General features: G+C 36.0%; 1 protein-coding gene across 1 annotated transcript in view; it reads left to right on the forward strand.

Moving 5' to 3' along the window:
- LOC150105783 (tyrosine-protein kinase Btk-like) overlaps window positions 1-17,475 on the forward strand; it is a 173,239-nt gene that overhangs the window by 132,351 nt on the left and 23,413 nt on the right. Inside the window, exon 12 of the mRNA XM_090393586.1 lies at window positions 1,110-1,228. Within this exon, the coding sequence (XP_090249712.1) occupies window positions 1,110-1,228 (119 nt within the window). The remainder of the gene's footprint in view (window positions 1-1,109; window positions 1,229-17,475) is intronic.

Here is a 17,475-nt window from a genome sequence, read left to right on the forward strand (position 1 = left end):
ACAGAAGAAATACAAACTGCTCTATAGTTTTGTGTCTCCATTCTGCTCACCTTAAGCAATGGCACTAGCTCATCCTCCTTCTTTGGGCACTTTCCCAGTAGCTAAACTTTCATTAAACAACAAGGTTAATGTCATTTCCTAAGCACATTATCTTAAAATACATGGTGAAATCCCATCCAGTCTCACTGCTTCACTGACCTTCAGAATACTTAATAGTTGACATGCACTTCTAAACCGTCATCCCTTTCCACCCTTCCAGGAATAAAACCTGCTATTCTAGGATGAAATATGCCAATAAAGTGATCATTAAAAAAAAAAAGCTCCACTATGTCATCTGCATTAGTCATCCGTTTTCATCTAATAGAGTCATTTGTTCAAAATCATTTCTCCTCCTTCTGGCCACATATTGAAAGAAGTCCTTAGGATTTTCCTCGGACTAGTGATAGCCTCTTCTTGTATTCCATTTTTGTCTTCTTTATTATACTAGTCATTTTCCTGGCTTCAGTCTTATATACCTCATGCAATTTCTCCATCTCTCTCTCTCTCTCTCTCTCTTTATGCTTTTTCCGTAACCTCTTTTTTTCTTACATTTCATACAACCTTATTATTAGTGATATATTAGCTATATATCACTATATGCACCATGTCACTGAACACTATAGCTTACTTGAGGAACAAAAGGACATCTCAATATTTTTTGTTCAGATCTCATATCCAAACACACAAAGAAAAATGCAAAAGTCATATTAACTGTTACATGACATCCGTTATCTTAAAACTCTGCAACAGTTATGTACAGTTTTGCCAATTATCTTAGCATCAATCTCCCTGCCAATCAGAAAATTCCAAATTCTGCAGAGGATAAAAAAAAAAAAAAAAAAAAAAAAAAAAAAAGAGAGAGAGATAAGATTATTTCACAATGTCTATTTTATGGAGTTTGACTTATCATTCAAATATTGAATCCCCAATCCTTATACCTGATTACTCCAACAACTGACTCCTCTCAGAAAGAGGAGGATCAAATATTATGTAACTTGCTGTAATAAGGTTATACACCCAGTATAAATAAATCATCAGTATAAACATAGTATGCCTACTTTTTTTTATAGGTATGTTATAGATGATGAGTACACTAGTTCTGGAGGAGCAAAATTTCCTATCAAATGGGCACCTCCCGAAGTACTAGGATATATGAGGTTTAGTAGCAAATCAGATATTTGGGCATATGGTAAGTAAAAAAAAAATAATATTTTGTGTGAAAGAGATGAAATATTTTTCAAAAATTATTTTTCTTAATTTTTGTGTAGCAAAAAAACTTAGCTGTCGGCTGTTATATAGTATATAGTATAATTAATATACTATGTACTAACTCGCAACACCATATAACAGGGTGTGGCCAACTACATGTCCTTTTGAAGCCAAAATAATTCCAGTAAGACTTATAAGCTCCGCAACCTTTGACAGATGTGATTGTATGAGAGTACAATCGCATCTGTCAAAGGCTGTGCATGGCGAGGTTGTAATGAGCTTGTAAGAACTACTTTGACTAATTACACACCTAAGTTTAAGGAGCTTACTAAGAAAAATACAGAAAACGGAAGGTTACTGGTAGTAAATAAGTAACTAAAATTACTGTGTTTCACTTTAAAATCATTCTAATTGTTCAAAGTAAACTTCATTTAATGTGTTTCGAATTAAAATTTTTTTTATTGCAGTCATTTTTATTAACCCTGTTTTCTCTCTCTCTTCTCTTTTTTTTTTTTATTTTGTTCCTCTTTTTTGTTGTCTCTTCTCTTTTTGTTTATTGTTTCCTGGTAGATCGTGAAGAGCCGCTTGACACAAGTCGCATGCAGCACATTTTGCTACCCCTGCCATATAAGAACAAAATGAAATGATTAATTTACTAAACAAGTTAATATGGAAATAATTCAAATTTTAGGTCAATGATATTTTTTCAGACAACAATTTCCTACATTTTGTGCAAATTTATGCATCCAAGCCTATTGAGATTAGTGAGTGATTCATTGCTGTCTTTGCTCCAAAAATAGTCCTGTAAACTATTTTTGGAGTAAGAATCAGCAATGAATAATTAACAGTTTCTATATAGTACCAATTTTTTTCTTTCAATTAATACTGTGTAAAGGGAAGCCAAAATGTGGCTTCCTGATTTGCCATAATAATGGTATTGTATGTACATTTTGTATGTTTTTTAAAGCAGACAATAGCTGTTTTAACTTTCTGTCCAAAATAAGGTAAGATGTAGGCCTATGGCACTTTTTCACCCTTGGTTGTGTCCAAGGGTGATGTTTGTCCCTTAGGACTGCGCTTCCCAAACTCTGGGCCATGCCCCCCCCCCCTGGGTGCTGTTAACTTTGTTGAGGGGGGGTGAAATATAATGAAAACAAATTTAAAACATTTTAAGACTAAGTGTGCCATGTCAAATGTGTATGCAAGATGCTAAAATGAAATATTTGTATTTTATTTTTGCAATATTTGCTGTGTATGTTTTGTATTGAATATAAATACAATAAATATTATAATAATATATGTCTGTATTACAAATTTGTTTTTCGATGGGGGCTGTGGAATATTTTAATTTTTCCAAAGGGAAGGGGCCTTTATATCCATGAGTTTGGGAAGCACTGCCTTAGGAGAACAAATAAGTGTTGTTAGTTTGATATGTGGTTTAAAAATATAATCTTCATGATTATATTTTTATTTAATACTGCATTATTTCTTCACACACACACACACACACACACACACACACACACACACACACACACACACACACACACACACACACACACACACACACAGATATCAGAGATGGGAGTACTTTGCTATCATCTTATTATATATTGTGAGGAAGGAGAATATTTTCTAGTGTGTGTGTGTGTGTGTATTTCTATTTTACAGTGATTGCAGCCATCATGTAAATAATTATGGCATAAATAATTCAGTTCTGTTCTGAGACAAGAAGAGAATCATTGCAACAAATAGCCATGGTCTTATATTGGCATTTTAAGGATGGTGGGATCATTTGTACACATATTTTCCAATATGTATAGCGCTTTCTGTTTGATTCTTTTTTCTGTAGTATGCTTGCTAAAAATGTTTCTAATCTATCTTGATGATAGTGCCAAATAGCAAATAACATATATAATGAAATGAATAACACATGCACAGCACAGCCAGCGAGACTAAAAATTTGAGTTTAGTGTGGTAAAAGCTTTGTTTGCTAAGCTCCTATCAAGCTGTTCTATATTTTTCCTCTTTATGTAAAATAAGCTGCATGTACAATGAAATGGAATAATTCAAAATTATTATGATTATCATCATGCATTTTTGAAAATTATGGAGACAACTACTGTGTTTGAATAAAAACTTTAGTTTAATATAACTAAAATCTACATTCAACGTTTCGACCTTTATGTCAAGGTCATCTTCTGGAGCATACAACTATACACAGAAAACAAGCTACACTACAATCAAACTGGTTTGTTACAGACACTGACCAACTGCTACAACAATTGTTGGCCTGACCTCTGGTGAAAAAAAAGAAAGAAAAAAATTATACATCAACGCTAGAGTCCTATTATTAGTGTTATCTGTTGGTTGTAGAAATACAATGGGCACAACAACAAGTATCTATCTATATACATATATGAACATCATGTACATTATAGCCAGTTGGTATGGAATGGTTTTTAATACTAGCTGAACATTGGCTAGAGTCCTGACTTATGCTGGATCTTATATATTAGGTAGGCTGAATGTGTGCCATCCAGATCCTTGGAATTTTCATGGCATCTTTGTTGTTGATATTTGGGTGGTTTATCAGGATTTCGCAGGCTTCCTTAAATTTCCTTTCGTACCAGGTTTTTGTGCGGTGTAAAAAGAGCGGGTGCTTTTCCAGTTGATTTGGTGTAAGGTGTTGAGTGCGTGGTCTGAGAGGCCTGCTTCACCATAATAGTTATATTTAATGTGTCTAATGTGTTCTTTCTTGTGTATAGGGATTGTCTGTCCTGTTTCACCAATGTACGGTAAGTTACAGGTGCAGCAGATGCAATAGACTCCAGGATGTGCTAAGGAGAGGAGAGGATCCTTAGAAGAGTTCAATATGGTTTTAAGTTTAGTGGGTGGTTTAAAGGTGGCATTAAGGTTATAATATTGTAGGATTCTGTTGATTTTTTCCAATAACCCTTTAATGCATTGGATGGCTATGGTTTTACCGTAATCTAGATTCGTTTTTGTTGTTGTTTTATGGAGTATTTTATTAATAGTATTTTTGTTATAGCCATTATTTATGAATGTGTCGCTGATGATTTTTAGTACTTGTTTCAAGGCCTGCTGGTTAGAGCAAATTGTTGTAGCTCTGTTTTTAAGGTTGTTAATGACTCCATATTTTTGTGATGGGTGGTGGTATGAATTAGCATGTATGTATTGGCCAGTGTGTGTGTGTGTGTATGTCGGTTTTCGGTAATAGACTGCCTGAAGGAAGACGTGTGACTAGTGTGTCTAGGAACGGGAGCGAATTTTGGTTTTCGATTTCGATGGTAAATTGTATGCATTCGTGTTGTTTGTTCAGGTGGCTAAGGAATGTGTTTAGCGTTTGTCGCCCGTGCAGCCAGATCGCGAACACGTCGTCAATGTATCTAAGCCAGACTGTCGGTCTTAGCGTGGCAGAATCAAGAGCCCTTTGCTCAAAGGTTTCCATGTAGAAGTTAGCGATTGGGGGGGGGGAATAGTGGTGAGCCCATGGCTGTACCTTCTTTTTGTAGGTAAAATTTATTTTGCCACACGAAGTAACCGGACTGTAGCACGTAGGCAAAGAGGGCCGTAATGTCGGGCGGAAATTTGTTCTGTAGTAGGAGAATTGTGTCATTGATGGGGACATTAGTGAAAAGGGCAGAAACGTCGAAACTGACTAATAAGTTGCCTTTGTCGAGTGTTATGTTTTTAATTTTGTTTATAAAGTGTTGTGTGTTTTTTATGTAGGAGGGGAAATGACCTACCAACTCCTTGAGTGTTGCCGCTAATTTCTTGGCTAAGTGGTAATTGGGACTGTCTATTCCTTCCACGATGGGTTGAAGGGGCACATTTTGTTTGTGTATTTTCAGGACCCCATATATTCTGGGGGGGGGGCATAGTGGGGTTTGAGTTTTTTAACCATGTCTGGTGGCCAAGAAGTGACGGACTTGAGTAGTTTCTCTGTTTTATCCTTTATCCTTTTTGTTGAGTTATAATTTACCGTTTTATATTTGTTGTTATCGACCAAATATACCCTGGAAAAGAATAAAGAAAAACTCAAGAAAACTCAAATTTCCGCCCCACATTACGGCCCTCTTTGCCCACGTACTACAGTCCAGTTACTTCGTGTGGCAAAACAAATTTTACCTACAAAAAGAAGGTACAGCCATGGGCTCACCACTATCCCCTGCAATCGCTAACTTCTACATGGAAACCTTTGAGCAAAGGGCTCTTGATTCTTCCACGCTAAGACTGACAGTCTGGCTTAGATACGTTGACAACGTGTTTGCGATCTGGCTGCATGGGCGACAAACGCTAAACACATTCCTTAGTCACCTGAACAAACAACATGAATGCATACAATTTACCATCGAAATCGAAAACCAAAATTCGCTCCCGTTCCTAGACACACACTAGTCACACATCTTCCTTCAGGCAGTCTATCCTTCATGGGCTACCGAAAACCGACACACACTGGCCAACACATACATGCTAATTCATACCACCACCCATCACAAAAATATGGAGTCATTAACACCCTTAAAAACAGAGCTACAACAATTTGCTCTAACCAGCAAGCCCTGAAACATGAACTAAAAATCATCAGCGACACATTCATAAATAATGGCTATAATAAAAATACTATTAATAAAATACTCCATAAAACAACAACAAAAACGAATCTAGATTACAGTAAAACCATAGCCATCCCATACATTAAAGGGTTATTGGAAAAAATCAACAGAATCCTACAATATTATAACCTCAATGCCGCCTTTAAACCACCCACTAAACTTAAAACCATATTGAACTCTTCTAAGGATCCTCTCCTCTCCTTAGCACATCCTGGAGTCTATTGCATCTGCTGCACCTGTAACTTACCGTACATTGGTGAAACAGGACAGACAATCCCTATACACAAGAAAGAACACATTAGACACATTAAATATAACTATTATGGTGAAGCAGGCCTCTCAGACCACGCACTCAACACCTTACACCAAATCAACTGGAAAAGCACCCGCTCTTTTTACACCGCACAAAAACCTGGTACGAAAGGAAATTTAAGGAAGCCTGCGAAATCCTGATAAACCACCCAAATATCAACAACAAAGATGCCATGAAAATTCCAAGGATCTGGATGGCACACATTCAGCCTACCTAATATATAAGATCCAGCATAAGTCAGGACTCTAGCCAATGTTCAGCTAGTATTAGAAACCATTCCATACCAACTGGAATGTACATGATGTTAATATATGTATATAGATAGATACTTGTTGTGCCCAATGTATTTCTACAACCAACAGATAACACTAATAATAGGACTCTAGCATTGATGTATAATTTTTTTCTTTCTTTTTTTCACCAGAGGTCAGGCCAACAATTGTTGTAGCGGTTGGTCAGTGTCTGTAACAAACCAGTTTGATTGTAGTGTAGCTTGTTTTCTGTGCATAGTTGTATGCTCCAGAAGATGACCTTGACATAAAGGTCAAAACGTTGAATGTAGATTTTAGTTATATTAAACTAAAGTTTTTATTCAAACACTGTAGTTGTCTCCATAATTTTCAAATATGCATTCGGATCACCGTGTAAGCTTAAAAGAAATGATTATCATCATCATCATCATCATTAGACTTCCATGGTTCAAAAAATTTGTCATGATGGTTCCACTTACACACATACATAGTTCATCATACTTTGCATGTGTGTAAGTGGAATCATCATGACCAATCACCAACCACTTTCCATGTAAAATAAAACTTATCCTTTCCCCACACACTCACATTCTCTTTATATATAGAGAGAATATATATTATTATATATATAGCTTCCAGAAATGGTCTCTTATTGTCTCCCTATTCTATGAAATGAAAGCTCATCCACATTAATCTTGTAATAACATCTTATCAACTTATACAACATCAGTAATATCACCCCCGCCTCTTCCTATTGCATTTCCTCAATCTTCTTTCATACTCAGCATTCTAGAAACCACCATAGATAATATCTGAACCCCTTCCAATACTTTTCATCCTTTAAAAACCAGGTGACCCAATCTGTGAGCAATAATCCATGTGCAGCCTTATCTACGCTTTACACAATGTAGCCATAACATCTTTACTTCTACACATCACAGCCATAATCTGGTATGCTGTCCTCACAATTTTAGCAAAGTGTCCCTGAAATTTTAGGTTCTTATCCAATATGACCACTAGAACCCTTCTCTTCCACCCCTCTCCCCATTAATTCTATACTCTATATCTCATCCTTACTTCTGGAATTTTAGAATTTTAAAAATTTACACATTGCAAATTTTAATTGGCAAACCCACTTGTCATTCACCTAAGCTGCTCAAGTCCTCTTGCAAAGCTACAACATCTGTTCTACTCTTCATAGTTTTTTTTTTCCAATTATATATTTGGTTTAATCCTTTATCCAAGTGTAAGCAAACAAAGTTTGTGCCTGAAGTATTTTCAGGACTGGGGAAACTTGTGGTAAAGGTGGAATAAGTTCTGATCACTTGCCTTAGTATCTCCCATAATGCAAAACACATCTCTTTGCGGACATGTATAATGCTATGCATTAAGGAAAGGGCCACTACCCAGACCAGTTTCGACCTTTATTGAGGTCTCATCAGTGGGAGCCAGACCCAGAGGTGGTGATACTAAGGTGGAAGTAATGCAGAAGTCATATCACCATATGCCAGTTGCCAAAAGGCGTCAACACCTTATTATTAAAATTCTCTGGATTAGAGATAGTTGATGGAAGTTTTTTCACTTGTTATGCTACCAATTATATATTTGGTTTAATCCTTTATCCAAGTGTAAGCAAACAAAGTTTGATGATGATGGGGATAGAAACAAAGGGTATAGTATATTTTGATATGATAGGGATGGTGGTGGAGTATTGCTCATGATAAGAGATGAATTGTGCCTTCTAAGGGCAAAGAATCTCAGTGGAAATAACACCAATAGCTTTGAGAGTATATGGTTTGAGATAATGTTTATAAACAAGATATTCACTGGGATGTGGCTACAGACCAGGGAATATAAATGCTGATGAGCAGTAAATGTTTAAGCAAATTAGTTTGGCAAATGCAAAGTGAGTATTCATTATGGGGGACTTCAATTGTGGCATATAAACTGGGCAAAGGAGGCAGCAATAGGTGAACTGAATTTTTGGATTACTGTAGGGATAACTGTCTTGGCAGCATGTGGTGGAGGGAATACAAGGATCAAGAGTTGTGGGCTTGGTCAGAACATCAGAGGATCTGATTGTGACTGAGATGTCATACTTTCCCCTGTTGGTGAGAGTAACTCTGAATTGGAGAATAAATATGCATATGGAGGTATCAAAATAGAAAGAATTTATGTGGAATTATAAGGCAGGTGACTATCATAGACTTAGAAACCAGCTTGTAGCAGTATAATAGATGGAAGAATTTGAAGGAAGAATTATTAGTGCATGGGAAATAATTAAGAAAATATTGTTCACAGCAATGGCAGATTGTATACCTTGAGTGAAGAAGATAAGACAGTTGGAGTCAAATGGATGACAAAAGGAATAAAGTAGAATTGCATAAGGAAAAGAGATTATGGAAGACATATAACGAAAGAGAGAGAGAGAGAGAGAGAGAGGTGGAGAATAGTTGCATGAGGAATGTAGAACTCAGGCTAGGAAAGTGACTAGTATTGTAAGGGAAAAAAAATTAGAAAATGAGAGGAGACTGGCACTGCAATCCAAGGATTATGTGGAAAGTAGGTGGAAAATGATAATGAACGGATTATCTTGCTGAGTGGAGATGGGAATCGGGTGACCAAAGCTTTTAATACCACTCTGTTGTTCTGCCAGGTGTTTTGGCATCATTTTGAAACACTAACTTAATTTATCAAAATGTCTATAAATATATTCATAAATCCACTACAAACACTATAACTAATAAAACACTCCAATAATACACTAACAAATGAAATTAACACTCCAGAAATTAAAAAAAAAAAAAAATCACCTATCTTACAGGAGCTTCGAATAACACATATACATAATGAATTGTTAAATTGCAACTTTTAATGAAAAAATAATTGCATTTTTAATGGGAATGATCATGTAAATGAACTTTGTAACAACTTGGTATGTGAAAGTGTGTATATTATGTGCTGAAGGCCTCATGGCATACTGACACAACCGAAAGAATAAAATAGTATAAAATGAAATATAGCTGCATAGAAAAATGAATAATATATACAGAACAAAAATATATCACAGAGTTTGGGAACTGAAATCTGTGAGATAGTTTGAAAATTTTGAGAATTTCTGAAGTTCCTTTTCTTTAATTAAAAAGAAACCATCTAAATGAAATACAGCATTATATAGGAAGATTGGAGTGCATAATATTGGACTGGTATGCAGAAAATTCACTGACTATTTGTCTTGGATCAACATTATCATCTGATCCAGCTATTGATGGAAAAATGCTGTGGTTTCACAGGAAGATTAATGTTATTGGCTTGAGTTAAGTACGAGAAGTAACTCAGTGTTTTCTGGGTTCTCTATAAGGAAAGTATCATCTGTATCTAAAGTTAAGATTGAGTAAATGACTTAATTCAGGTTGTAAATTTTCCTATAGACAGTGAATGTTACTTCCAAAAGAAATGATGACAACACATATCAATGGGGGTGTCAGTTTAATGCAGCAAAATGTAAGGTCTTGAGGTTTGGGAAACATCGATGGGATGCTGCATACTCTATGGGAGGAGTTATACTGGAGGAAGTAGGGGAGACAAGAGATCTGGGGTTGATGATTGATAGAAACCTGAAGTTTAGGGGACATATTGCAAAGGTGGTGAAGGTAACACAGAGGATTGCTGCTATTATGAGAAGGACACTGACCTGCAGAGATAAGAGGGTTATCATTCCGTTGTATAAGTCTCTGATCAGACCACACTTGGACTATTGTTCTCAGATTTGGTCCCCAGGATTTGAAGGGGATAAATTAACTGTGGAAAGGATACAAAGACGGATGACAAAGATGGTTTCAGGACTGTACAAGGATAGTTATGAGGATCAGCTGAGAGAATGTGGACTGCAGAGTTTGGTGGATAGAAGAAGGAGAGGTGATATGATTGAGACTTTTAAACTGTTGAGAGGTGGTTACAGGGTTGACACTGGGGTGTTCTTTCGCTTGGTTGATCAGCGGGAAGGAGTGATGACAAGAGGCCATCCCTGGAAGTTACGAAAGGAAACTGTGAGCAAGAGGGTAAGGAGTGGTTTCTTTGTGTGGAGGGTGGTTGAGCCATGGAATGCATTGCCTGATGGAGTGGTGGGAGCGAGAACGGTCAGTGAGTTTAAAGAGTGGTATGATAAACTTTGTGTTTCTCAGGGGGGGACCTCCCCTCGATGAGTCTTGACAGACTTTATGTCTTAGGAAGGACCCCCCTCGAGAGTCTTTTGACTCCTTGGAGGCCTGAATAATAATAAGCTTTCAAATGCAACTGCAAAACATCATCCATGTCCTCCTGTATAGGAGAAATATTTTGGTCCCAAACATTGTTCATAATGCTAGAACTACAATTTTTTCATACCTTTACCACCTGAATCACAGTTCATAACCACTGAAGGCATGGCATAAAACCATATTAATGAAGATTATTGTTTATTAACAACACAGAAGTTAAAAAGCTGAATATTTTCTGGGCAAAATACTTGAAGCTTGCTTAATATTCTATATTCTTATTGAAATTACTTTATTTTGCTTTTATTCTTAGATAGCAGAGTAAACAAAGAGAGCTCAGAAAACAGCGAGTTATTGAATTGAAATATGTATTCAGTATTTTGCTTCTGTGTTGCTAATAAACTGTTCTTTATTAACATGCATAACCAACACATAGGTTTAAATGAGCACATAAATAAACTATTCAAAACAGGGATTAGTTCTCCAAGTAAGAAGACCTTGAAATTGGCTCTGATGGAGTCTTTACCTCCTTTAATGTGACCTTTCTCTCTCTCTCTCAAAGTTCATAACAATAGATCAGCATTACCACTGTTGGTATAAAATATGGATGAAAATAAGCTTATAAATTTTAAGTATAATATGCTAATTATATTTCTTTAATCAAAAAAGAGGCAAATGTTTTTTTGCACTAAAACCATTTTGATTACATTTGCCTCAAATATATATTTTTTAAAAAAAAGTACAAAAAATCATTTCTATATCCATTCAACATTCGTGGCATAAATGAAAACTTAAATGATGTGCACTACAACTTAACTGTTGTATTTGACATTTTCAAAATTGATGAAGTCTGGTTTAGAGGTCTGTTTAGTAAATTGGCATCTTAATGTTTGCCTTCCACACTTTGTAATATGATAGCCAGATTTTTCCACTGGTCATTTACAGTATATAAAATGGTAAATGGCTTTTCCTAATAATATAGAAGTTCCTTAGGGTTCTGTTCCTCACCAATCCACTTTATCCCATATATAAATTACTTTATGTATTGAAGAAAGTGGATAGTCTTTATGTACAAAAAGTAATTTATGCAAGTTTTGCTGATGACAGTATGCTCCATTCCTCCTGCTTATTTGACAAACTCTGCAATACTCAATAACCAGTGCTTTAACATTGATTTTCATATGCCATTCTTCACTGGGATGATGAAAATCTAATGACCATCAGTGCTATCAGAATGCAGCTGTCTTTTTTTTTTTTCCTGCACAAATCCCATCCACCAAGCCTTTATTCTAAAGTTGGGTGGATTTGAGAGGTAGTGCACCACAAATTTCTAATATTGTTCAAAAGATGGAAGTTTGGCTAATCAATTATTCGGTCTCGCAGACTTACTTTAATCAGTACTCAGAGATGGTCTGTTTCTGTTATTCCATGGACACTGTTGCGATGAACTAGCATCCCATTCCTTCATTTCTTTCAAGCCAACAATAGCTTAAGTGCCAGAGTAGCCTGACATCCATTTACAGTTTATCTGCTAAATCACAACCCACTTCTCCCAACCCTCTTTCATTCCATCTACTTCTCTACTCTGAAATAGCCTTCCTTATTAAGAATTTTCCAATTGCCAAACCCTCCAGCTGTTCAAAAAGAAATCAGTAGATTCATTTTCTCGTAACCCTTACCCACATGGCATAATTTGCTATACGGCTCTGAAATCTCATTTGTGGAATTAATATAATAAATAAATAAATTTATATATATATATATATACATACATTTAAAGGCAATATATCTATTCCTTACATAAGTTCTGTTTCACAAAAATTAGCCAAGATTCTAAAAAAATACAATATCAGAACTTTGTTCACTCCACTTCCAAAAATCTGCTCCTTAATAAGCCACCCAAAACCATGTCATCATTATCTTAAATTTCCTGGTGTGTACAAAATTTGGTGTGATTGTGATATTCCTTATTTTGGCCAGACAGACAAATCTACTGAATTACGCATGGAGGAACACATGAGGGACATTGCTTACAAGAGACAGCGAGCCAGTGCCTTATCAAGCCATATCCTTTTCTCGGCTAATCCTAATGATGAAACCCCAAGTCATAGAGTCTGCTGGGACAGATCTACTAACATCTTTCATTGCCATGATGAATTGGAGAGAAAAATCATAGAATCTAGGGAAATCATCCTCAACCCTGAACATCTAAATAACTTGAGCTACAACCTCCCAGATAGTCATTCAGCTGTAATCATGTACTGGCGTTCACGTGATACTGCAAGCACGCACTTTCCTAACAATGCAACAAACGAAAGAACAGCTTTAAATACAACTACAACGTTTTCATACTAATTATGTATAGAGACTCTCTGTGTTATTCATAGTTTTTTTAACCTTCAGTGTTTAGCGTTTTTTCTTTTATAATGTCACCTGATGAAGGCTGTTATAAGCCGAAACTAGTCGTGTTTTACTATTGAATCCCCTTTTACCTAACTCTCGGTTTAAGTCATTCAACTCTTTTCACAATATATATATATATATATTTAATGTTCATTATTTACTTGGTAGAACTGTATATAAAAAAGGAAATTAAATGACTTTACACCAAGAATGACAAATTTATTGTTAAGATACAACTAGTTTCATTGAAATACAACTTCTTCGGGTATCATTGGCAAAGAATAAAATAAAAAATAACAGACACATGAAAAAATACATTAACAGATCTAGTATAAAACAAGTACATTTAAAAGGAATGCGTGCTAGAGTTCCAACTGAAGTTGACTACGTGCGTGAGCTGGTATTAGTGCGCCAGTATTGGACAGTGGCAATGTGCGCATCAGAAATATAGCTAAGGCTGTTATTAATATGAGACGAATCAAGTGATATTTCTTTGGATTCAATTATTCTTCTTTCCAGTTCATCATAGCACACATGGATATTAGAGGTTTTTTGCCAATCAACGACGTGTTGGCGGCCATCATCTGCGTTGATGGAGAAGAGAACGTGGCTAGAGAGAGCACTGGCTCTGGTTCTGTTCTCCATCAACGCAGATAATGGCTGCCAACACGTCGTTGATTGGCAAAAAACCTCTAATATCCATGTGTGCTATGATGAACTGAAAAGAAGAATAATTGAATCTAAAGAAATATCACTTGATTTTTCTTTAATATTTCTTGAATACCACTTGATACTAAGTAGACCTTAAATGTCTCTTTGATGTTCCTCCATGCGTAAAAGGATGGATTTAGCTGTTTGGCCATAATATGGCTTGCCACAATCACACAAAATTTTATAGACTCCTGGATACTGAGTAGGAAGATGTTTCATTTTAGGTATACTTAGTATGGAGCGAAGTTTAGGGAATGTAGTGAAGCAAGTTCTAATGTTGAATTTCTGAAGTATTTTTGCCAGTTTCAGGGAGAGAGAGCTGATGTATGGTAATGAAATAAAACCTCTTGGTGGAGAAGAATCTTCAAGAGCAGTTGAGTGGTGGACAGAGAGAAATTTATTAATCTTTTTAAGAGCGAATCCATTGTTAATGAAAGACTTTTTAAGAAAATTGAGTTCATATTCAATTTCTGCTTCATCTGTTAATAAAGATCTGGCACGATGTGCCAGGGTTGAAATAATACCAAACTTTTGTGGAGGATAGTGATGGGAAGAAGCATGACGGTATCTGTCCGTGTGAGTGTGTTTTCTAAAAATGGAGATTTTGATGTTCTCAGCGCATATCATATTTGAAGTATCCTGAGTTCACTGTGTGAACTCAGGATACTTCAAATATGATAACAAGATTTATAAACAAAACTCAGGTTTAGCTATGGGCAGCCTGCTCACTCCTATTCTTGCTGACATATTTCTTAAAGATTTTGAAGAAAAAGCTATTAATTCCTCACCTCTTAAACCTAAAGTTTGGTATCGTTACATTGACGATGTAATTCTCATCTGGGAACACGGTATTAACAACCTCAATCTTTTTCTGGACCACCTTAACAAGTTTCATCAGAAAATCAACTTCACCTGTGAACTAGAATCCGACAAATGTCTTCCCTTTCTGGACTTAAAACTTATGAGATGCGCTGAGAACATCAAAATCTCCATTTTTAGAAAACCCACTCACACAGACAGATACCTTCATGCTTCTTCCCATCACTACCCTCCACAAAAGTTTGGTATTATTTCAACCCTGGCACATCGTGCCAGATCTTTATTAACAGATGAAGCAGAAATTGAATATGAACTCAATTTTCTTAAAAAGTCTTTCATTAACAATGGATTCTCTCTTAAAAAGATTAATAAATTTCTCTCTATCCACCACTCAACTGCTCTTGAAGATTCTTCTCCACCAAGAGGTTTTATTTCGTTATCATACATCAGCTCTCTCTCTCCCTGAAACTGGCAAAAATGCTTCAGAAATTCAACATTAGAACTTGCTTCACTACATTCCCTAAACTTCGCTCCATACTAAGTATACCTAAAATGAAACATCTTCCTACTCAGTATCCAGGAGTCTATAAAATTTTGTGTGATTGTGGCAAGCCATATTACGGCCAAACAGCTAAATCCATCCTTTTACGCATGGAGGAACATCAAAGAGACATTTCTTACAACAGAACCAGAGCCAGCGCTCTCTCTCTAGCCACGTTCTCTTCTCCATCAACGACGTGTTGGCGGCCATGCAGATGATGGCCGCCAACACGTCGTTGATTGGCAAAAAATCTCTAATATCCATGTGTGCTATGATGAACTGGAAAGAAGAATAATTGAATCTAAAGAAATATCACTTGATTCATCTCATATTAATAACAGCCTTAGCTATATTTCTGATGCCCACATTGCCACTGTCCAATACTGGCGCACTAATACCAGCTCACGCACGTAGTCAACTTCAGGTGGAACTCTAGCACGCATTCCTTTTAAATGTACTTGTTTTATACTAGATCTGTTAATGTATTTTTTCATGTGTCTGTTATTTTTTATTTTATTCTTTGCCAATGATACCTGAAGAAGTTGTATTTCAACGAAACTAGTTGTATCTTAACAATAAATTTGTCATTCTCGGTATAAAGTCATTTAATTTCCTTATATATATATATATTAGGGTTACCGAGTAATTTTATAAACTTGGTTATTTTAATCCTAATCCCAAGTAGGAAAACAGTTAAGTTTGCACCTGAACATAGCTCAAGTCTAAAGGTGATGCAACACCAGGGCAACTTATTGCGAAGGTGGGTAAAGCTCTGATCACTATTCTTAGTATTTTACATAATGTAAAGCACATCTCACTACGAGATGTATACTGCACATTATGGGTGGGGTCACTACCCAGACCAGTTTCAACCTTTTTTTGAGGTCTCCTCAGTGAGTAGCTAGATCCTAAATATATCTATACATCTTTATAGTATACATCTCTTAGTGAGATGTGCTTTACATTATGGAAAATACTAAGAATAGTGATCAGAGCTTTACCCACCTTTACAATGAGTTGCCCTGATGTTGCATCACCTTGAACTACGTTCAGGCGCAAACTTAACTGTCTGCTTACTTGGGATTAGGATTAAAATAACCAAGTTTATAAAATTACTCGGTAACTCTAATATACATTATTCCCAAAGTAAAAAAACTTATATATATATATATATTGTTGTTGTATTTTCTCTTCAATCTCATGGTTAGTGAGATAGAAAATATTACTATACTAGGGAGATGATTATGAAACAAGGTGGTTTCCTGTTACCTTCCCTGCCATGCCATACTATACTGTAAGTATTTATGACTGTAGCCATGTGTGTTCACAGGACTGGTTTGCCTGTTTGAGGGATGAAAATCCCAAGTTACCATGAGAAAAAAACCCTCCACCTCCATATGAGAACAGTTAACTCACCTTTAGTTGAAAAGACCTGATAAAGTTCCTAACATCATGGATGGGAATCGAAGCTGGGTTTTTACGACCACAGGGCTTTGTCTATACTGACTGAGCTACGGAGGTTCCATATACAAGCCGCATTCAAAAAAATACCAAATTTTTTTAAAGAGTGCACTAACCAGCACAGAGAGCACGCTGCAGCTACTGAAGGAACTACTTTGAAGGGGGAGTGTTTATATTCTTTATAGCAAAAGTTTGGTCTTTTTTTGAACATGCCTTGTGTACACACACACAGACCACTCACCAACTTATGTCTCAATCATACCATCTCTCTTTCATCTTTGCATAAAAGTCCAAATATAGCCTGATCAAGGCCTTGTGTCCACCAGAACTATCAGCATCTTATTTCTACATGTCAGAATCCTCCTCACCACTGCCAAAACCTGTATGTGTTTTCTCGGTTCACATCATTACCCCTAAACTTCAGATATTTACCATCATTCTTGGTCCCTTGTCTGTTCTACTTTCTTCAATATAACCCCATCAATCAAGTACACAGCATCCTTACCTTCCATATTTCAAAACTTTACACATTTACAGCATTGAATTGTCAGCCATGCCCATGATTTTTCATCACCAAGTTCTCTAAGTGCTGTTTATGTTATACTTTCTTATGCTTTACGACATACATTCCTAGCCTGCTCAAATCACCCAATCCATAGTACTTTATATTGCCTTCATAATGCTGTTTTCCTGACTGACTGCTTACTTAATCTTGTCCATTTTACCCTAATTTAATCTTCCTTTTTACCAAATTTCTCATTTTGCTATTGCTTCACAATGTTTTCCTGAACTTTCATAACTACCTACTTTGTACTTATGTCAGATATATATA

This window comes from Typopeltis vanoorti, chromosome 6 (assembly GCF_054136105.1).
Source record: "Typopeltis vanoorti isolate ZY-2024b chromosome 6, IOZ_Tvanoo_1.0, whole genome shotgun sequence".
Taxonomy (NCBI): domain Eukaryota; kingdom Metazoa; phylum Arthropoda; class Arachnida; order Uropygi; family Thelyphonidae; genus Typopeltis; species Typopeltis vanoorti.